The sequence below is a fragment of the Macrobrachium nipponense genome, chromosome 42, assembly GCF_015104395.2.
Source record: "Macrobrachium nipponense isolate FS-2020 chromosome 42, ASM1510439v2, whole genome shotgun sequence".
NCBI lineage: Eukaryota > Metazoa > Arthropoda > Malacostraca > Decapoda > Palaemonidae > Macrobrachium > Macrobrachium nipponense.
The window spans coordinates 15,634,776-15,658,275 of NC_061103.1; the positions used below are offsets into that span (position 1 = coordinate 15,634,776).

Genomic DNA, 23,500 nt, shown 5'->3' on the forward strand with positions numbered 1-23,500 from the left:
ACAACACTAAAACCTTTCAGTCCTTTTTGAAACTTCTCTTTACTTTTCTCAGTTAAAATAATATCATCTGCAAACAGTAGCCACTTCACATTTCATTCATAATTGACAATTAGTACCATCATGTTACACCTACTATATTGACCATATATAGACATAATGCGCTATTGTATAAAACTCACTCGCACACCGAGCTTGGGACTTTCCATTTATGTATTTGTTCATTAAGAAGTAAAAGGAGTAAAAGGAAATGCAGAGAGGAGAGGTTCACACACACACACACACACACACCACACACACACACACACACACACACACACACATATATATATATATATATATATATATATTATATATATATATATATATACCATACATATATAATATATATATATATATATATATATATATATATATATATACTATATATACATAAATACATACATACATACATATACATACATATATATAATATATATATATATATATATATATAGTATATATATATATATATATATATATATATATATATATATATATATATATATATATATATATATATATATATCTGTGTATGATCAGAGCTGCTAAGACTTTATTTTCCACCACTCAGTAGTAGATATGCAGTCAATTATGCAGTCTTGTCTATTCATGTGCGCGCTTCAATGCCATACCATTTTGTAGATCTCTTATTCTTGCCTATGCAAATTTAGGGAAATATCTTCCTGTCGTGCCGTTATTAAGCCGTTGAAACTTCAGAATTTCCAAGTTTGTGCAAATATTATTTTGTCGTGCAGACACGAGGCTTACTTCATACTATATTTTGTCTATTTTATTTATTTTATTTTCTTATTTATGTACATTTTTCTTTTGTGTTATTTCTCTTTTAAAGTTTATATCTGTCAGTTTCTTCGGCACTGGGCTGCTTTCCTTATCGGGCCTTTTATTGGTAGAATTTTGTTACATGGGACAGATGAATGAATACCGTGTGTGTGAAAAGGGGCTGGGTATGAATCAGCGAAATTTTTTTAGCACGCTCTATTTGTATTGTCACTGATGTGTATTTAAAAAAAAAATATATCATCTTTTGCTGTCAGTGAAAGAAAACGTAAGTGATGCAGAGAATTTGGGTAAATGTGTTTCATACGTCCAGTATGGGTGGGAGAAATCTTTTGGCAACTGTGTTAATTAAATTAAGGGAATCTGCAGTCGTTCATTGCCCTTTCTATTCTCTGTTTTTTTCCATTTGTCCATCCGCCTGTGGTGTTCGCGCATTGCAACACTGCGTCCCGTGCTTAAATAGTTACGTTATGTCTAAATTTTAGGTAAATAAAAGGATATCTGGGTGTACATTTGCAACTGAAAAGTGTTTTAATAATTTACTGTATGCGAATTGCCCGGGACGCAGTGTTGCCATGCGCAAACACCATAGGCGGATGGACAGATGGAAAAAAAACAGAGATATAGTTCGGATATGGGTATAGTGTCATACATAAATCTGTAGCCGAAGAAAATGCCTGTTTTCCATACTTTCTTTACCCACTAATATGATATTGGTGTGTTTTATCCCCAAAACTATGTGTTATTTTACTGTAGTTTTGGAAAAATAATTCTACTAAAGAGAACAGAAGTAAAGAAATAAATATTGTAAGAGAACTACTTGTTAAAAACTGTTAACTTGAAACTTTGGTTTATAAAATGACCAGACGTTCAGGCCGACATAAAAGAATAAAACTTTTAACTGTGAAAGTACCTTTTTATGGCAAGTTTCCTTCCAGAAATTTATATAACTATAAAAATAACTAGTTCTTGTATTGGGTATTCCTACATTTCAAGAACTTTTAAAAAAATACTGTTAGTGTGTTCCTTCGGCTAAGTAGGAAAAATAATAGTCTTCGTAAAGCAGTTTGGAATTTTTTTTTATTTGAGAGAGAGAGAGAGAGAGAGAAGAGAGAGAGAGAGAGAGAGAGAGAGAGAGAGAGTGTGTGTCAACACCATTCTTAAAATGGAGTATTTCATTTCTTTTTTCGTGAGTCATAGAAGTAAACCATTAGATATCTAGTTTATAGTGAGTTTATATTATGCAATTTACTAAGATTAAAAAGTTTTTTTTTAATAAATGTGATATTCTTTATAAGGGTAGCCAAATTTATGCAATATTCTCTATAAGTCTTTTGTAGATATAAGTATATGTATTTATGTAATGAATATGATGCATAGTTGGAATAAAGGAATCGCTTCAATTCAATTAGATTCAAAAGGAAGTGAACATAATTAATGTATCAGGAAGCTCACTTTAACTCACAACTGCCCATAAATTGTCCTTCATGAATATATACAATGGGTTGTTTTATTTGTCTGTTTTATTTGTGTTGTTATGCCTTCACTAGAAAGCAGTTTCATCTAAAGCAGCGTTTCTTAAACTTTCCTTTGCAGCGGATCCCTTTTATTAAAATGTGTCAAGTAGTGGACCCCTTATTATGAGAACTTCCCTCTTGGGTTTAAAAACGTTTTCAGGGTATAATATATAGTACTAAAATTGCTACTGAACTATTTATTAATGGCTTATCATCAACATAAATGTTTACATTTTACCTAAAATAACTTTCACATCATTATTAATTTTTGCAATTTTGCACACAAATTTTAGTGAACTTGACAGCAACGCTTCCTCCTCACATTATCCTGAGGACCCCTTTGGACATTCGTGGTCCGCGGACCACACTTTAAGAAACACTGATCTAAAGAAAGTAACAGCAGAGAAAAAAAATCCAACAATTACAACATCATCCATCAATAAACTATGTAATCAGGGAGAACGAGCGCAGAGAACCTTAACACCTGTAGCCATTTCATATCCTAGCAACCAGGCCTTATCAGCAGTCCTATATTATTTATACATTTTGCATTGTATAAGAAAATATATAAGTCACAGGCTACCTACACTTATTGCTACATTTTGTTGTTCTTGAAAGACGTACAGTCTATGAACTCACTCACTGACGTACAGTATTATGCTAAGATACAAACCTTCTTTCTTCGTCAGATTCCTTCGTGAGCCCCTTCCAGTCGCTCTCTTACCAGTTCTTAGGAGACACTCCAGACCACTGGTGCCAACATCCCTGAGTTAGTCGATGCTAAACTGGACGGATCTTCAGATTCTTCGTTTTGCCGTTCCTTTTGAGTAAGTCCGCGTTTTTATGTGAGGCTTTTGGGGGTAATTTTCTATGTTTTTATGTCATATATTTGATTTCATTTTTAAGAATGAAAGTCCTAAGAGTCTCTTATGCGCGTAAAAAGTTAGTGATTGATAAGTAAATGGGTCTAGTTATGAATAAGCTGATGTTTCTGGAATGCTAAAGAACACACAAGATAAATGACAAGTATTCCCATTTTGGCGAGTGGGAATGTATTTTTATTTGTTGTAAAAATAGATATTGTCGATGAAGGCTAGAACGACAAAAAGCTTCCAGAACATCTGCACAGATATTACTTTCCAAACTAATAATGTTTTTTTCCAGCAATGCCACGGGGAAGTACGACGGATGTCTTATGCGCAATCTCAATTACTCCTCCTGCTGCTGAACTTGGGTACGAGGAGAGCCTGGAGCAATTGGATGCCCTGACTATAGACGACAGGGAAATCAAGTGTCCAACGAGAGACTTTAATTTGACTGATTTCCCGTCGACGGTTGTGACCGAGGTAAGTGGAATGACTTCAGACAGTACAACGAGAAATGTTCGGTGATAATAAATAATAACAATTAAAAAAATTCGCCCAAGTGTCTTCGGTGCAGTCGAGTTTTCTGTAAAGAGTATAATGCTTTATGAAACTCTCAGTCGCGACCTGTGAAATTTTCAGCCACAGCCCGTGGAGGCCTGTGCTGTTCGACGCATGATTGTGGCTGACTTGAGCCTTCAGTAAAATGAAAATTACTGATGGGGCCGGGGAGGGGGCTGCAATTTGGTTTGTTTGGTGATTGGAGGGTGGATGTTCAATATACCAGTTGGCAGCTCTGTAGCCTCAGCAGTTTTTAAGATCCGGGGGCGTACTGAAAGAGGAATAGCCATCTCAGCAGTTTACTTTTAGTCAACTAAAAAGTACAAATTCCCCAGTGATGAGTATTACTGTTCATCGTAAATTCTGAGTTTGTCAGGTCTCTGTGTGTAACTGGTCCTCTGTGTGTAACTGGTTGAAAACGAATTTTAGTCAAATTTTTCGGTGTTGCTGGTAACACCACATCATTTACTAATCAATAAAATTAATCAGTCTGACAATCAGTCTTGAACTGGATAAAATTAGAATATTATCAAGTGTTCTGATTCCTTTGTAGTTGTTTTAGCGCTCTCGTAGTTCCTTTTTTTTTTTCTTTCTTTAATACGGACTCCAGTTCTGCAGTGGTATTTCAGTGGTACCTTTATTCAGCATAAGCTTTTGATCCTTGACATTTGCCCGAGAGCCAATTTATGATAAAGCTACTTTAATACTGCTCTTTCATATCCAAGAGACTTTTAATTTTGATTAATTTTCTCAGAAGCGAATCGGAAACCTAACACGTCAAAGACCACCACCGTTTCCGATGGATCCTTTTTCGGACAGATGGTCTCAGGCCCTGCTGTAGTTTTGCATGTAGTATTTTGTTCGGGGTTTGAGCGAAGTTAAAGGGTGTGTATGTTATGCTATTGATTACCATCTTGAAGGAGATTGACCCAGGTTTCATTTGGAAAAATAATGACTGCTTTGAGGTAACGCTGAATTGTAATACTACATGACCTTGAATTTTTCTGATAAACAGTACTTTAGAGACAATACACTTCTTAAACATTATTAAAGTAAATTATGTTTCCCAGTGGGCAGATACGCTAAACATCTTGTCAGTTGCGAAAAACCAACGCACAATCACATCTTACAACCCGGCCTGGGATGTGCAGCGGACTTTCACTGCAAATCTAGTGTGTGATTGGCCTTCTAACATTAAATGACCGGTAATGACAACCACGATCTAAGTAAGTGGTGAAAAGACGCAGTGTCAGCGGTTAGCTGAGCTTAAATTATCTTTCTGATTAACCATGTCAAAGTAGCACTAAATTGGGTGAATTTTGCCAAATTGGAAGTGGTGATTTCATGGCAAATACGATCAAAAACTATTTTTTTTTACATCGCAACATCACTGGTATACTTTCTTGGGAAAAGGATTATTTATTATCGGTGCAAGTAGCATTAGTGTTAGTACTTGTAACTCCCACAACGTAGTCGTTAAATCAGACTTAAACTTCTTGGGCTAAGCACAGACATAATCTTCTTTCACAGTGGGACCTCGTCTGCAACAGAAGATTCCTATATTCAACCACCTTCTCTGCCAGTTTCTTCGTCAGGTTGTTCACTTCACCTTTCACAGGTTTCATCATTGATGCGTAAGTAATTTATGATTATTATTTTTTTTCTTTATTTTTACCTCTTCTGCCTCAGGACATATAAAGACTTATTTACATCATAAATGTCCATAAACATCTTGACAGTCATCGATATGAAGTAATGCAGAAATATCAGTTTAGGTTTTCTTTTTAAACTAAACATGATCAGTTCTAAACTTGGGTTTTTTTGCAATTCCGTATCATAGTCCTTTTTGATGCACGTTATTAGTTAATCTTAGAAAAATTGCTAATGCGACAGTTAAAAACTAAAATTGAAGTAAAATTGGGTGTTAGAACCGCCTGGTTAGAGGTTTGAACAAACTTGTTTTCTGAAAGGATCATTTCAGATTGACTGTTGATTTTAGAAGTGGAACGCGCAGCTTACCATTTTATAAAGCTGGATAATTTCCGAGAAGAATGAAACAAGGTAGAAATACATACTCTGAAACCATATTAAAACCTGGGGTTGTAAGTGTTTATTCCAAAAATGTTAAAACATTGTCTACAGGAAACATAGAACATTATTTGTAACAAAATTTAAATATGATTTAATCTTTTTCAATTGATGTTTGCCGTCTCATTTGAATTGTAACATCTTCCATTTATTTGTTCAGAGCTTGTGTAATCTAAGGCAGACATTTAAATTAAAATTAACAGTGTAATTCCCTTGGCGTTATCGAAACGGGTTCTTGCAGGTTATCCAAAATGTTATTTTGATAGAATCTGAGCACTGCATTGTGACAAAACTGACTTGTAAAAATTACAATCACTGACCACAAAATTTGTACTTCCTACAATAATGCATTTTGGAAGCAGCTCAAAAAATAGATTAGTATATGTGCTTAAAATTGTGTACTGTAATCACAATGTCCATAAATTTGATTTGTTCGTTCGTTGTCAACATTTTTCTGTTTTTGCGGGTTGAAGTTAGCGAGGACATGTCCGGTTGACTTGAATCGAGCTGGGCAATGATCTGAGGGAATATGTCAGACGTATGTTATTGTGTGAATGCAATGCAGTTAAAAGTTCTGAACGTCCATTTCTGAATGAGACCATAAATATTGCTTCTCTTGCATGCGGGGAATGCAAGTAAGGAACCTAGTGTTGATAAAATAAGACACTGTTGTGAGACAACTCATCTCGAGTAAAATACAGCTTTTCTTACCATACATGAACCAGTGAGTCAAGAGAGATGCTATTTGTATCACATACATGCAGTATTAACATTCGTCGCCTGTTTGCGGAAATCGAGCGTAAATGTCTGAATGACTCCTTTCATTATCCAGTGAGCTAGCTATAGACAGCATCTAGCTAATCCACACTTTAGTCTTTTACTTCGTGTAGGTAATCCGCATATCAGTCTTGTACTTCTTGCATCACTTAGTCATTCTGCCTGTGGTTCAGTTACCTGGTTAGAAAGTTGTTTAATAAGTGAAATCCTTGTGGAATCAGTTGTTGTGCAGGGAAATATTCACTCATCCTGTTCGTCATTACTTGATTCATTCCAACACTGAGTCTGTCCATCACTGACTAATGTTCTCACTTGTGTGTAAATAAGGTGCAATCAAAATCGCCGACACGGAGTAATATTCTGAGTTGTGTGTAAGAAAATTGCAATCAAAATCGACGACACGGATTACCTGGGACGCTAATCGTTCACAAATGAGTTTATTGAGCGGTACTGATCCAAGGGCCTGGCAAAACATCAGAGCATGGCAGGGGTCAAGCACCGGTAAAAATTTAGTTATTTCACCATATAGGAACGTGATAGATAGTAGCTTCACTCCTTGAACGTACGCATATCGAAGGAAAAGAATCTGTTATTAAACGTTGAGTTTAGTCACAAAAGTAAATGACTCGGTTCTAGATCATTGGGGGTGAGGGAGGTTAAGTGATTAATCAGATAATACAGTACATCACAACTATTGATTTACAGATTTCACATGAAAGGTCTTTATAATATAACAATATAAACAACATAAACACAATTCTAGCGAGGTAATTACTCGAAGATTTTAGAATCATGTAACTACATATTTAGAATGTAAAATTAAGTATATACTGACACTGGTAACAGGTAAATTTAATGAGAAAGTCATCTTTTGAAAAAGACCAGTGTCTTCAGCACACTTGCCATTACTGCATGAAAGCAACGTCCTGTCCAGTCAGTCATTTGGTTACCTGCAATTACTTGGCACTTATGGCACACAGTCAATGAGACAATCTGGTTAACTGCAATTTTCCTCCTTATTTTATTGATACTAAAAAATGATCATCATTTTATCAGTGCTATGAAAAAGGTTGATTGGTTTAGTTTGGTTAGTTGCATCAGTGTATGTCTATCTGTAATGAATATACTATAGTAGATTCACATCACCCGTGCACCTGATGTCTAGGCCAGTCCCTTTCGACGCTCCTGATTGGCTGTTGATAAGCCGATCACAGGGCTGGAAACTCTCGGTCTCTCTCGAGAGTTCACGTAGGCAGGATGTATGTTCCAGCTCTCCTGAGGGATACTTTTGAAAGACATATACCTCAGGAGAGGTGGAACCTACATCCTGCTTATGCGAACACTCTTGAGAGACAGAGTTTGCAGCTCTGAGAAGTATCCCTCAGGAGAGGTGGAACATACATCCTGCCTATGTGAATTATCTCGAGAGACTGAGAGTTTCCAACCCTGTGATTGGCTTATCAACAGCCAATCAGGAGCGTCGTAAGGGACTGGCCTAGATGTTAGATGCACGGGTGATGTGAATCTACTATAGTAGCATCATGATTTTATTTGATTTTGATGTTCAGTCTAATGTTCACATCTATAATTCCTACCATATAGCCATATTATGAGTATTCTGTGATAAATTTAGCCTTTTATTGTTCCAGTTTTTATTTGTGCACTGAACAGGTTTGGTCGCCGATTGAGTCTGCTAGTGAGCTTGGCTCTGTTCATACCAAGCGGCTTGTTGGCAGCAGCCTCTACCAACTTCGTTATGTATTTAATTCTACGGATCCTCGTTGCCCAGTTTGATATGTGCTGCTACATGGCGAGCTATGTTTTGTGTGAGTACTATAGGTTTCTCTGTCTTGTTATCTGTTCTAGGATTTACCTAGGTTTTTGTATGATAGTTTGTATTTGACAAGTATGCGTCTTTGATATTTTGTCACAAATACTCATTTCCTACGCAACTGTATTTGCTTAGAAAGTTTTCCCTTTCATCACCTCCATCAGTCCTGGTGACCTAAAACATCCAAGTGTCAGATCAGACTTTTCCATCTCTGAAGTCTAACATGAACTTTCCTTTCATCCTAAAATTTTCCAAGATCTCTTACCAGATTACCGTGTATTTGCATATTTCTACTCCATGTTTCCATCAGATTCCCCCTCCCCCATATAGTCTGCATTAAGACATTATAGTGAGGAGGGTCTGTTCCGGAACGACAGAAATGCCTGACTTTGACAGACAGAGAGGCAAGAGTTTTGAATAATTGTGAGTCGCCTTGGTAGTGGCGCAGATAAAATTTTGACTCGATTCTCTGTGACGGATTCCTCACCCACTCTGAATGGAGAGTTTCTTCGTACATGTCCTATTATATATATATATATATTCACTTACATTAGAGCTGCAGCTCTCGAATTTATACTTGCATGGGTTGTATTATGTAATTCAATTGAGCTACTATTTTATATTTATTTTTATTGGTGCTTTAATAATTGTTTATGTGCACATTTTATTGTGTAGTTAAGTTTCTGAATACATTCTTTCAGCCTTTATAATGCAAGAATGTAGTTGTAAACGTCGTCGGCCTTAAGAATGAACTCCTAAATACATACATACAGAGAGAGAGAGAGAGAGAGAGAGAGTTAGAGTTAGAAGGAGTTACAAGGATTAGGATGTCTCAGATTTATTTTTTTTTTTTTTTTTTTTTTTGAGCGTCTCAGTGGCGTGATCAGTATGGTCTTGACCTGCCACCTGGGTGGCCGCGAAGTTCACTCGACGTGGTTCGGAAGTCAAGTAAAGCCGTTGGTCCCGTTGCTGAATAACCACTGGTTCCTTGCAACGTAAAAACACCAAACAAACAAACAAAGACTTTTTTTCCATCCGAGGCGATCGTTTGCTCACTTATCTCTAGTAGCAGGTTTTAATGTTCATTTACAGTGTCCTAAAAATTTTGTCTAGTTTTCTTTTAAACTCTTCCATACTGTTGCAGTTTACAACTTCTTGTGACAGTTTATTCCATGTTTTAAATATCTTGTATGTAGAACGAAATTCCCACAATGGATGCGTATTGTATCTGTTCAGCTCTAGTTTCCATCAATCATTTCTTGTGTGGTTTTCGTTTAACGTAAATAGGTTACTGTCTACTTTTGTTATTCCTTTCAGTATTTTGAATCTTTCTATTAGTTGTCCTCGCAATCGTCGTGTTTCTAAGCCATACATGTTCAGGCTCCCTAGTCGTTTTTGGTAACGTATTTGCCTGATAAATGGAAATTAACTTTTTGGTTCTTGCTTGTACCCCTTCTAATCTATTTGTCTTTTCTTAGTGTTGCTGACCAAAACATTATACTGCATATTCAAGATGAGGTCTAATTATTTATGTGTAGAGCTGCAGCACCGTTTCCTTGTTTCTGTATTTGAGAGAGAGAGAGAGAGAGAGAGAGTTAGAGAGAGAGAGAGAGAGAGAGAGAGAGAGAGAGAATGACACGCCATGAAACCTAAAGTGAAATTCTCGTTTGTCTTTTTCAGTCAAGTATACGGGTTTACTTTATTTTTATGAAAAAGGCAAACGTTCTGTATCTGTAAGAAGAAGGGGTTCACAGTCTCAAAAAAAAAAAAAAAAAAAAAAAAAAAAATTGTGGAACACCCTCTGGGGAAAGAGCGCTCTTTTCTGTTTAGGCGTCTTTTCCCCATAATAGGAAATGTTTAATTAGACCAGTTTATGCAACAGAAATAAGAAAAATAAGTTTTGCAGATCATTGCAGATGTGATTTTGTTTAATTTCATACTCTTCTTTGTTGGAAATGCATGAAAATCTTTATTGGAAATGCATGGAAATCTGTGTTGGAAATGCATGGAAATCTGTGTTGGAAATGCATTGAGATATTTGTTGGAAATGCATGGAAATGCCCTTTAAAAAGGACGACTACTAGTTTGGGAATCCTTGGAGGTGCTTGGGTGGGTGAAAATAGAAATTAGTAAAAGACTGATGCATCCTAACCTAGCTTTCCCTGAAACACCTTGAAATAACCAGTAGAAATGGGGGTGAACCCCTTCACCTAAATTGAAGTAAGTAACCATGCATCGATGGAAATACTGGGATGCATCGTAACCTTATCTACCCTTTCGTAAGTTACATTATCATAGGTTGTTAATGGGTCCTATCAGGCCCCTGATGTTAGAGGGGAGCGGGGAGTAGCTACTTCCCCTGGTCCTCACATTGCTTAACCCAACTCCGGGTGCTGTAAATCATAGATACAGTACATAGTTGCTCTCTTGCCCCACTTATTTTTGTCTTACTTCTTTCAACCCAGAGGGTATTGCCGTCAGTGCAACCTGCAATCATTACTACAGGTTATTTGTAGTGGCCTTTCGACCCCTAACTGCAACCTCGTTTATTCCTTTTACTGTACCTCCATTCACATTCTCTTTCCTGTCGTCCTCCTCCTAACAGTTGTTTCATAGTGCGACTACGAGGTTTTCATCCTGTTACACCTTTCAAACTTACCTACTCTAATTTCCCTTCCAATGCTGAATGACCTCATAGGTTCCAGCGATTGGCCTTTGGCTTAGTATATTCGATTCCTGACCTTCTCCAACATACCTTGTGGGTGGCCTTATATTATTAGACGAGGAGTGTTAAGGGTAAACCCAAATATTACATGGAAATGAATGTCCAATTCTTCAGAAGTACATGAAAAATTAATAGAAAAATTGTATTTGATATTTTAGATTCCTTATTAGATAACCGCCGTTTCGAGAACCTTTATGCCGCCAATACTGCATTTTCAAGAATACAAAGTTGTTTAAAGTTTTCATTAATTTTGTTACCCCAGGTATTTTATGGAAAATTGTCCCTCTAGAGCTAGGAAGAAGTATTATCACCGAAGGGAAAGTTTGGAACAGCCGTTATTTCAAAACTCACTTTCACTCCCTTTCAACAAGATGCTTAAATAATATATATCAAAAATTAAATATAGAAAACACAAGGGTACAATATTGTATTCCAGTACCCCATAACACAGTCGGGAGAGAAATCATAAAAACAACCCTGTAAAATTCTCTGAAGATATTGATGTTTATGCTATTGGTTGCTTGGATTGGGATTCTTGCTATATCGGTGAAAATGGTCGTTCGTTTGGTAAACGCAAAAATGAACACATTTCAGCACGTAAATTGTGGATAATTAGGTATAGCTCTACTATAGCCACGCACTCCTGAGAAAGGGATCATAGAAAAAATAACACCATAAATGGGAACTTGGGCATTGATGAAAATGATATAAGTAAGAAATTTGTAAATGTGCTGGTATTCATAATTTTAGAAATATACTACATAGTAGTCAGTTGATTCTAAGTCATAATTTACAACTAAATCACCCTGTTGGCACTTGAGCTAAAGACTCCAGGTTTCTTCCGCCAAGAAAGTCTGGAAGAACTTAAGAATTGAAAAGGGCCCAACAACCGGTTTAAATAGGTTTACTTTCTGTAAAAAAATTTCCATGGTTTTTCGCCTTTTGTTAATTAGATTGTAATATTTATTTTATGGTTTCCCGCTTTACCTTGTTAATTGAATTGTATATTATACTTCGTTTTAGTGATCAAGTCCACAGCAGTTGGACGAAAGCTAGAAGCTCTGTACTTGTATATATTTTTAATACGTATATATGTTTTGAAACGGATTTCATTGTGGACTTTACATAACATTATATATTGTATATGTGTGTAAGTATATATGTATGGTATGGTGTCTGGACAGTTCACTACTGGACTGTTCGTACCTGGACATTTCGTTACCGGACACTTCACTACTGGACAGCTCGTTACTAGGACCCTTTGCTACTTGGACAATACGCTGCCTGTGTAATTATCTAAATACTGAATAACTCTTAATGTAATTATACCATCCATCTGTCTTGTTTCATTTACAAACCATCAATTTCCCAAATTACTTAAATACTGAATACCTTCTTACTGCGATCATACCTTCTATCCTGCTTTTTTCATTGACTATCCATCAAGTCCTTTCTTTATAAAGCTATTGAACCCTTAGTCAGTCATGATGCCCAGGACTATTACACTCAGAAGAAAACAAATCGAGTTAGTGGATGATTAGAGTGATATATATGATAAACAAAAGTAAAATAGTGACGGAACAAAACAATATTGGATGTGTGAAAATCGGAGATGCAAAGCAAGAGTGCTCACAAACATAGACGAGGAAAAGTACGTGACGGTAAAGGTAGTTTGTGAGCATAATCATACCGCCATAGCATCGTCTGTCAGTTTAAAATGTGCTCAAAACCGGATGAAAGATGAAGCAGTTGGAACCCTGGACTCCGCTCGTACTTTGGTTGCTACTGAATTGAAGAATTTGCATGAATACCTGTAGCCAAAATTCCTTCTGCATCAAATTTAAGCCGTAACATTCGCCAGTGGAGGCAAAAGGAAAAAAAATGTCCTCCAATCCGGCATGGTTATCTGATTCCTGAAGAGTACGCCACACTGAGTAGTAGGTCGTTGTTCCTGCAAAATGACAGTGGTGAACATGATCTTGAAAGGATTTTAGTATTTGCATCTGAAGATGGGCTGAAGGACTTGAAAGACTTTCAAGTATGGGCAGGCGATGGAAAATTCAAGTCTCTTCCAGTAATATACTACCAGTTATATACCTTGCTTATTCAAAATAAAGACATAAGTGTTCCCCGACTCTTTGCACTACTACCTGACAAACCGAGGACACTTTCAAACGCTTCGTTTCTATAAAGGCTTTGTATAGAATTATAAGCCAGATCATATTGTGGTTGATTTTGAAGTAAGCAGTCGGAAATTTTCTTAAGACTGTTTTTCAAGAAACGGAAGTTACTTGATGTTTATTTGATTCATTTCGGAACATTTGCAAACATTAGAGTTCAAGCCGGTTACGAGAAACGATACCATGAAGACGACGACTTTTGTGTGAAAGTGCGGTGTTTCCCAGCACTGGCATTTTTCCCAAGAAACGACATCGTTGAAGGATTTGAAGAGTTGATTGATGATGACGAAATCCCAGAAGAAATTGTTGTGGTCGCGGGTTCGATTCTCGGCCATTCCATTGAGGATTGAGAGATGTGTATTTCTGGTGATATAAGTTCACTCTCGACGTGGTTCGAAAGTCACGTAAAGCCGTTGGTCCCGTTGCTGAATAACCACTGGTTCCATGCAACGTAAAAACACCATACAAACAATACAAACAAACAGAAGAAATTGTTATTTACTTCGCTAAGAATTATACTGGTGATGAACGAGGCCGTGGATCTAGGAGGGGAAGACTACACCCCCTGTGTCTGAGAGATTTGTGGAATGTGTACGAAAGGACGATCAATGAAATTCCAAGGACAAATAATAACTTGGAAGGGTTTCATAATGAAACTCCCTTAGAATGTCAGTTAAAAGCTCACACCCTAACATATGGAAACTCATTGATGCCATAGAAAACGAGGAAGCACCAGCCAGAACGAAAATAATAATGCAGATAAGTTGCGGTTACCAGCTTCCAAGAAAAAAAGTATAATGGATTTTCTTCAAAGCTGTGCGCCTTAACTTGAAACTTTAATTAGTACTGAAATTAAACTCAATTTTCACTTAACATTTTTTTATTTTTTGATATTTAGATTATATATTACATGCATTCGAGGTGACGCAAACTTCTAATTACTTTGATATATCAGTTATATGATAAATACATTGTAAGTGATACTAGCTAGTAAATAAATGAATTATAACAAAGTTTTTTTTTCCTCACTTGCGTTAGTTGATATTATTATTGTTATTATATTAATATGTATGTTACCATTCCAATAAAAAAAATTGAATCCCCACCGATTCAACAAACGACAAGGTAAATATGGCTTTAGGTAGCCTATTCTCCTAGTAGCAAATGTCTTAGTGACAAACAGTCCAATTCAGTAGCAAAGTGTCCAGTAACGAAATGTCTGGATACGAACGGTCCAGTAGCGAAATGTCCTAGCACCTATGGTCTTAGATTATATATATATATATATATATATATATATATATATATATATATATAATATATATATATATATATATATATATATATATTATATATATATATGATTATTATATAATATATATATATGTATATATGTATGATGTATGTATATATATGTATATATATATATATATATATATATATATATATATATAATTATATATGATATAAATACACCTTTCTTTGTCTATTACATATTTCCGGCAGTCAAGTTCTCTAAAAAAAAAAAATTCTGAGGTTACTGTTATTTCATTAACTGTAGTCATTCAATACTGACTAACATTACCCGTCTCTCTTTCTGTTCTTTCTCTGTTCTTTCTTTGCAGTAAAATCACGGAGCTCATCGACATTTTCGCATTCGTTGAACCCAGCCAGTCACAGATTTGTCATCTCTCGTAAACCATCATTTCCAGCCATTTCATTATATTCTCTTCCATATGATCCCTATCTGTCATTTATACGACCTTTCTTTGTAAACTTATCTTCATACTTATGTCAGTCTGCTAAGTAAAGGGCATTGAGTCTAAAGGCCTCGGAGTTTGCCTTCGTTCCACTTTGTGGATTTTGTCTTTATTCATATAATATTCATCGCGTTCCAAATTTTCGTGACATATATATTATATAGATATATAATATATATATCATATATATATATATATATATTATATAATATTATATTATATATTATTTAAATATACATTATTAATATAAATATTATTATATTTATTATATATTATTATTATATATATTAATTATAATTATATTATATTATTATATATTATATTAGATAATTAATTTATATATATTTATATTATAGATACATAGATATATACATATATATCATATATATAATATATATATACAATATATATACTAGATATATACATATAATATAGCTCAGAAAACTTTTAACAGTTTAACTGCTCGTTGGACTCCATTCTTTTCTAAGAACGACCTGAATATTCTTAAAGAACTTGGGAAACGAAAAGACCTAACAATAACAAAACCTGACAAGGGAAAAGGTACTGTAATACTGAATAAATACGAATACATACAAAAGATGGAAAATATCTTAGAAGATGAATCTAAATTCAAAAAGACAGGAGAACCTCAATATTCTGCTATCTTTAAGATAGAAGATCGAATCAACCGTTTTTTGAAATACCTTAAAGACTCGAAAATCATTAGTGAAAATACTTATACTTTATTATATAGCAACAGGTGCCTCTTATGGGGTGATGTATGGGTTACCTAAAATCCATAAAGAAGGTATACCAATGAGGCCTATTCTCACCTCCTATACCACTTCTAATTACAAAATTGCCAAATTTCTTGTGCCTCTCCTAGCGCCTTTAACTACCAATATCTATAGTTGTAAGAATTCAGAACATTTTAAAGAAAAAATCTTACCCCAGGATTCAGACTTATTTATGGTTAGCATGGATGTGGAGTCTCTTTTTACTAATGTACCGGTAGAAGAAACCATTGATATTATTGTTAGCCGTATTTTTACTGACCCAGATGCCACTTTTAATAATTTTAACCTTACGGATTTTAGAAAATTGCTCGAGCTCGCTGTGCAGGACACAGCCTTTGTTTTTAACGGCAAAGCCTACATTAAGGTTGATGGTATGGCGATGGGATCCCCTTTGGGCCTCCCCCCACCTTTGCAAACCATTTTTATGTACTCCCTGGAGGAACGCATACTGGACAACTGTCCTTTGGCCTTACCATCCATTATTTTTAATAATAGGTAGTGGATGATACCTTCTTATTGTTCAAAGATAAAGATCAGGCTGACAAATTTCTTCATTATGCAAATGAAATACATCCTAACATCAATTTCACAATTGAATATGAAAAGGAAAAGGAAAATAAACTGTCATTTTTGGATGTAACCGTTTTTAGATATGATGATCATTTTAACACCACGGTTTTTTTAGAAAGGAAACGTTTACCGGCCTGGGATCAAATTTTTATAGCAACTGTTTTTATAATTTTAAACTAAACTCCATGTCTACCCTCTTTCACAGGGCTTTCAACATAACGTCTAACTGGAATCATTTTCACAATGAAATAACCTATCTCCACCAATTTTCACTGACAACTGTTTCCATCGAAACTTTTTATAACACCTGTACAAATTCTTGAACAATATCTTCCATCCTAAAATTAAAATACCAACAGTGCCAAAATTACGATTGTTTGCAAGTGTCCCATTTATTCATAAAAATTTCTACCATGAATTGAAACTGTTAATAGAAAGTTTTTTTCCTGCAATCGAATTAAACTAATACCTTGCAACCCAATGAATATCAGATCTCTGTTTAAACACAAGGAGAAACTCAGTCCACTGATGACCTCAGGAGTCGTATATCTATTTAATTGCCCTAGATGTAATCTAGGGAAGTACGTCGGCTCCACACGGAGGTTACTCAAAGTGAGATTAGACTCTCATCGCGGCGTTAGTTTATAGAACAGGTGTCAAATTAACTAATCCTGAGTTTTCATGTATACGCGAGCACACAAAGAAATGTAAACATGACATGAATTACAAAGATTTTAAAATCATAGGCCAATCCCCTAACGAACAGCATTTAGCTATTTTAGAATCACTTTTCATTAAACAACTCGTTCCGCAGTTAAACACCCAGTCTTCCTCAACACCTCTGTATCTCTCGTGAGTTCAAGTCGAAGCTGACCCGGCCTGAATTGTCACTCGGTCTGTGCTTTCAACACCTTATGGTATTGACTCCTCCCTACTCTTGTACTTGCTTTTTATATTTGTTAATTTTTTAAGCTTTTAATATATATATATATATATGTTTGTGTGTGCTTGTATGCGTGCACTATCATCCCGTTTTGGCAGTGCCGAATATACATTTATTAAAATTTTTTGAGGTCACTGCAACTACGGTGATTTTATCACTGACTTCCTGTGTTACAAAGTATCAAGTCTCTCTCTCTCTCTCTCTCTCTCTCTCTCTCTCTCTCTCTCTCTCTCTCTCGTCGCTCGTAGTTACCTCAAAAAATTTTATAAATGCATAACGAGATATGTACACACACACATACATACATACATACATACATACATATATATATATATATACATATATAGGCTATATCTATATATATATATATATATATATATTAGATATAGATATATATATATTATATATTTATTTTTAATTATAAGAATATATGATTAATATTGCATCCTTTGGAATGATTGTGCATAGATTCAAAAATAACGTTAATATACAGCTCCGTAATGAGTTTGTCCCCTAATTTGAACCAGACCATATCCTCACTTCTGTCTATGATATCTTTATTATCCGTTCTTCCCTTGTCCCTTATCATCCACAGGCCTGGAATTAAGCGGCAAATCCCAGAGGTCGATGCTGGGAGTTCTCTTCAGCGTCCCTTGGGCTCTGGGCTACATGGCGCTTCCGGGCGTGGCTTACCTCATACGGGAGTGGAGGTTCCTGCAGCTGGCTCTGATGATCCCCGCCCTCTTCATGGTCGTTGAATTTTGGTCAGTGGCTGAAGCACTCCTGAGCTTCTGTGTTATTTGGCTCCTGTTGGTTGCAAGATCAACATTGTTGAGCAGCTTTGAGTTTGGCCGGTACTTTGTAAGTACATGCAAATGAGACGTTGACGTGGTTGGGGTTTGTAACAGTTTAATCTCATTCACTCTTGATGAAATCCAGAAGAATAATCCCCTTTTCGGCGTCATCCCTTGCATGGGAATATACATACATACATACATACATACATACATACATACATACATATATATATATATTATATATATATATATTATATATCATATTATATATTTTATATTTATATATATATATAAATATATATATATATATAATATATATATATATATATATATATACTTATTTATATATATAATATATATATATATATATCTATATATATATATATATATATATGTAAAGAATCTACTGATCAGTTTTACCAGATACATATGTAAATGTAATAGCCTCAATGCCCTCTTGCCTTCTCAAATTCTTTGCTCATTTTTGAGATATGACTGTCCACTTCTGCAAAGACCCTGAGATCCAACGTCAAAGAAATATGAAAAGAATCATGATGTATAGCGCAGCGGGAAACGAATGTATATACTTATATACTGTATATGTGTGTGTGCGTATTCACTCCATGTCGTTTTTCCCTCGAGTCGTATGATTGCACAGGTTGCTAACCCCTTGAGGCCCTTGACTGACACTGAATTCACTCATGTGAATATGAGAACATTTGGAAAAAGAATCCGGGAGGTCCCAGAGACCGAAACGCGTATTTGCCATTTGCCGAGTAGACAAAGAACCCAAATCAGTCAAAAAAATAAAAAATAAAAAAATAAAAAAAATAAAAAATATTAGCTTGATAAATTTATGCACCATTATTCCCTACATCACAATGACATTGAGCGGTTTCGACGCTGTTGTATAAATGGCTCCAAAATGCAACCATCGCATAATCTGCTCTTCATCGGGGACGTAGTTGCAATTGATATTTATATAACGGAAATTCCAGCAAGTGTGAGAGAGAGAGAGAGAGAGAGAGAGAGAGAATAAATTTATATTTCTCAGTTAATTTATATTTGTGAACGAAAAGATTGTAAACCTTCTTTATAACAAAAAGATTAAAAGAAAATGATAAGGTTATTGTTACTGATGTGGTCCGCGAGTGTATGGTAGTAAGTATTGCTGCAGTGAGTAGGCTACTACTGGATATGCACAACCTTTTATTGCACACATTCTTTAAACAAGTTTTTCTCCATAGGCCTTACTTAAGGTTCTTGCAGCGTGCCTTCGGCCTCTAGCTGCAACCACTTTTGTTCCTTTACTGTACCTATTTCCATATTCTCTTTCATCATCTTACTTTCCAGCCTCGCCTAACACTTGATTCATAGTGCAGCTGCGAGGTTTTCCTCCTGTAACACCTTTAAAACCTTTTACTGTCAATTTTTATTTCAGCGCTAAATGACCTCATAGGCCCCAGTGCTTGGCCTTTGGCCTAAATTCTTTTTTCAACTCAACTCAGTTTTTTTTTCCGTTATATTTACATAACATTTACATTGTCTTAGGTATCGGAGTATCACATTTATACAGGAAACAATTTGTACGTAGTGTATTTACACATATGCAAATACACTACACAATATGTTGTAGGTATCATAGTATGTATGCAGCAGAAATTATGCAATATATGTATACATATGCAAATACACTATACACTGTTACACCATTTTATATAAACTATTTGAATCCAAGCAATTTTTCACGTCTTTTGTAATAGGTATTGACGTGGATGTGCTGCTGAGCATCAGAGCAATAAGAAGCATGTCAGTGCAAAGACACAATTTCTGATAGGATCTGATTGTGTCCTCATGTTTCGGTCCTTTTCATGAGGCAGCGAATACCTACACTTAATAGCCACCTATATTCTGTGCTCCACCACATCGCTAAACCTGACGTTCTCTACAGTTTCGTTTCAGTTGTTTTCGTTTATTTCGTTTATATTCTCTTCATATGCATCCTTATGAAGGTGTCTTTAACTTGATCACTGTTGCAGTTCAATATTTTAAGAGCTTTATGCATATTATAATGAATACTTTTATTTGACAGTATGTAGTACATTTGTTTTAACTTTTCAAGACTAGCTATTGTACAGATTTTTTGATTTTGTTCTCATTCTATGCATTCAAGAAGTCCTCAAAATATTCACTACATCGACCCAATAGTTCTTCCACTTTAGACGACATCCCTCCATTTGCATCTTCTATTCTGAGGTCCGTTTTCTTCTAAATTGATTTCTTTTGCATCTTTTATCCTGTCCATTTTCCTATGTACTGTATGTACTGTACCTTTACTTGAGCTTCGCATCTGTCATGTAATTGCACCTCAAGTAATCCCTTTATGTCACTGCACTTCTCATAACCTCTCCCTACCCTCCTATACCCAAATGAAGTTCTCATTGACTGACCCTCTGACCCTCATCAAATTAACTGACAAATTACTCTGCTATCTATTCCATGTGAGTCTTGACCCCTAGGCTACATTTCGTCTTTTATGCTCTTATATGCCCCTCACTCCCTTATCTAACTCGGCTGTTTCATTGACGTTTACAACCGCCTTTTATCGCCTTGTCTGACTCTGCTATTTCATTGACGTTTACAACCGCCTTTTATCCCCTTGTCTGATCATTGACGTTTACAACCGCCTTTATCGCCTTGTCTAATTCAGCTATTTCATTGACAATTAAGCCGCATTTTATCGCTTTGTCTAACTCGGCTATTTCATTGACATTTACAACTGCCTTTTATTGCTTTGTCTAACTCATCTATTTCATTGACATTAACAACCGCCTTTTATCGCCTTGTCTAACTCATCTATTTCTTTGACATTTACAGCCGCCTTTTATCTCCTTGTCTAATTCAGCTATTTCATTGACATTTACAACCGCCTTTTATCGCCTTGTCTGACTCCTCTATTTCATTGACATTAACAACCGCCTTTTATAGCCATGTCTAATTCAGCTATTTCATTGACATTTACAGCCGCCTTTTATCGCTTTGTCTAACTCAGCTATTCCATTGACATTAACAACCGCCTTTTATCGCCTTGTCTAACTCATCTATTTCATTGACATTAACAACCGCCTTTTATCACCTTGTCTAACTCATCTATTTAATTGACATTAACAACCGCCTTTTATCGCCTTGTCTAATTCAGCTATTTCATTGACATTTACAAACGCCTTTAAAAAATCTGTCGTGACTTTCCTTCACACGCAAACGAAGATCAGACATACTTCCGGCCATGTCTTTTCTCTCCGTAACTACCGTCAACTTGCTCTGTTATCTACTCCGTTCTAATACATAATCTAGCAATTGTCCCCGGCATCATCTTTTCTAAGTATGCGAGTTTAAGGCCATGTATCTTTAACATCTAAACACATTTCTACAAATATATTTATTCATATATGTATATACGTATATTACATAAATGTATGTCCATAAATTGTCTGTGTATGTATGCATTTGTATGAGTATGCATGATTATGTACATAGTTGAAAAATTAAGTATATCTTAGTTTAACCAAACCACTGAGTTGATTAACAGCTCTCCTATGGTTGGCCATAAGGATTAGATTTTGATTTACGTTTCTGGGAACCAGTTGGTTACTTAGCAATGAATGGGCCTTCAGCTTCTGTGGGATCCGAACCAAATTATGTCGAGAAATGACTTTCCGATCATCAGAAATGCCTCTGATTCCACGTTGACTGCAGCTGGGAGCGAACTTCGGCTCCCCAGATCGGTAGACGAGGACACAACCGACTCGTCCAGCGAGGAATTGTGTTCATAGTTGAATGATTATGGAGAGGAATATCATTCAGGTCCTTAATATCCGGCTTAGATACATCAAAAGATTATAAATGTCATTATACAAAACCTCAGAATTATCAAGAGTCATTATTAATTAACTGTGGTTTTCGAAAATCCTTAGCTTCCATGAGCTGTGCAATAATGTGCAGGTTTATTAAGATTCGTTATGGAAATGATCTTGTTTTTAAGTTCCTAACTGCTTCAGTATCTGTTCGACATAAGCCTCTGCGCTGCAGAAATTTATTGCGTTACTGGTTACATCAGTAGTGTTTCAACCCAACTGGATTTCATTCCACAAATATTATGCACTGCAAGCGGAGAGCCTTCGGGAGTTAAAGAAATGACGTTCTATGTCCGCATGTCCGTAGTGTTGGTGATTGTGATTTCCTCATTTATGCTTTTATAACAGTGCTTGACATCTGAAATAATGAAGTTATGCAAGCAGGCAATCAGTTCTCGAAATTTCATATGATATGAAATACCTTTTCAACCTCTTAAGACGAGCGTCACTGTCCTTGAGATATCTGTCGCTTGTCATATTTTACTGTTTGTTTGGCACCAGACTGTGAGAGTAGCGAAAGGAAAGATATACAGACGAGAAAAGGGCCAAACTTTCAGTCTTGAGAAACATAAGCTCTGACCAAGTCAAGGAAATTAAGTTCGACATATTATGAATGTTTTTGGATGGTCGTTAATTAATTTTTTTGCTTATGATGCAAATGAATTGTTATGACTTAAGGGCATTGTAATTGAAGCATCAGCCGTTTCCAAACTGATTCAAGTCATCAGTATTCAAAGAAATGATAATTTCAAAGTCACAATTTTTCACTTTCTGATTTCAGTAGAAAATGAAAGTGAAGATATCTTACAATAAAAGTGTTTGAACTTAGTTTCATGTTCAGGAAGACCTGAAGATCTGGGCTGAATAATAAAATGCCCAACAGGATAAAAGGCTACAAATCGGGATTGCAAGAATTAATGGTTTTAGAGTCGGTAAAGTAATTATTTTCTTCTGTTGCTTCTCTGTACTAAATGTGTTAGTGTGTTCAAAATTATTTAGATCCTTAGTTTCACTCTGAGAGGCAAATATATAATATATATATCTATATATATATATATATATATATATATATATTATATTATATATATATATATATATATATACATATATATATATATATAACATTATATATATATATATATATATACATATGATATATATGTGTATATAATATATATATATATATATATATATATATATATATATATATATATATATATATATATATATGATGTATATACCTAAAGTTGAATACCTTTCCTGCTGTGGGTGGTTTTCATTCTCTTTTTGCCCGTGTGGGGCTTAATGGCGCTGGAATTCAGTCCGTTTTTCTCGTGAAA

At 35.3% G+C, this 23,500-nt stretch overlaps 1 protein-coding gene across 1 annotated transcript in view; it reads left to right on the plus strand.

The window, feature by feature from the left end:
• LOC135213277 (beta-alanine transporter-like) overlaps positions 1 to 23,500 on the plus strand; it is a gene marked incomplete in the record, with an annotated part of 366,068 nt that overhangs the window by 255,172 nt on the left and 87,396 nt on the right. The window contains 4 exon segments of the mRNA XM_064247258.1: positions 3,519 to 3,700; positions 5,309 to 5,412; positions 8,315 to 8,469; positions 18,045 to 18,213. Of these exon segments, the coding sequence (XP_064103328.1) occupies positions 3,519 to 3,700; positions 5,309 to 5,412; positions 8,315 to 8,469; positions 18,045 to 18,213 (610 nt within the window).